The sequence below is a fragment of the Apaloderma vittatum genome, unplaced genomic scaffold, assembly GCF_000703405.1.
Source record: "Apaloderma vittatum isolate BGI_N311 unplaced genomic scaffold, ASM70340v1 scaffold29213, whole genome shotgun sequence".
Taxonomy (NCBI): Eukaryota; Metazoa; Chordata; class Aves; order Trogoniformes; family Trogonidae; genus Apaloderma; species Apaloderma vittatum.
This window is the reverse complement of record NW_009707925.1, coordinates 18,232-18,578: the sequence shown is the minus strand read 5'-3', so window position 1 is coordinate 18,578 and position 347 is coordinate 18,232. Positions and strand designations below refer to the sequence as shown.

The following is a 347-nucleotide window of genomic DNA, read 5'->3' as shown; positions in this document are numbered from 1 at the left end:
GCCAAGCAGCAGCTTTGAGGTCTGCCTCGCCCAGCGATTGTTTAGTCTTGGTGCTGCCTTTTCACTCGGTTTCTAACAGTCTGTTCTCTCTTCTCCCCTGACCCACCGCAGAGTTCTACCTTGTAAATACTGTTATTTGTATATACTGTAAATGATGACATCGGTGGGCACGAACCGAGCCCGGGGGAACTGGGAGCAGACACAGACACAGAGCCAGACACAGCACAAGCAGCGGCCGCAGGTAAGGGCAGCGTCCATGGCAACGAGTTACCTTGGACGCGGAGACCTGGCGCTCCTCACAAACTGCCCGGGTGCAGACACGTTGGGTGGGCAGCCGCTCCCCCGGG

At 57.3% G+C, this 347-nt stretch overlaps 1 protein-coding gene across 1 annotated transcript in view; it reads left to right on the top strand.

Annotated features, from left to right (window-relative positions):
• Positions 1-107: 107 nt before the first annotated feature.
• LOC104271651 (ubiquitin-associated protein 2-like) overlaps positions 108-347 on the top strand; it is a gene marked incomplete at its 3' end in the record, with an annotated part of 18,374 nt that continues 18,134 nt past the window's right edge. The window contains 1 exon segment of the mRNA XM_009866380.1: positions 108-241. Coding sequence (XP_009864682.1) covers positions 152-241 — 90 coding nt within the window.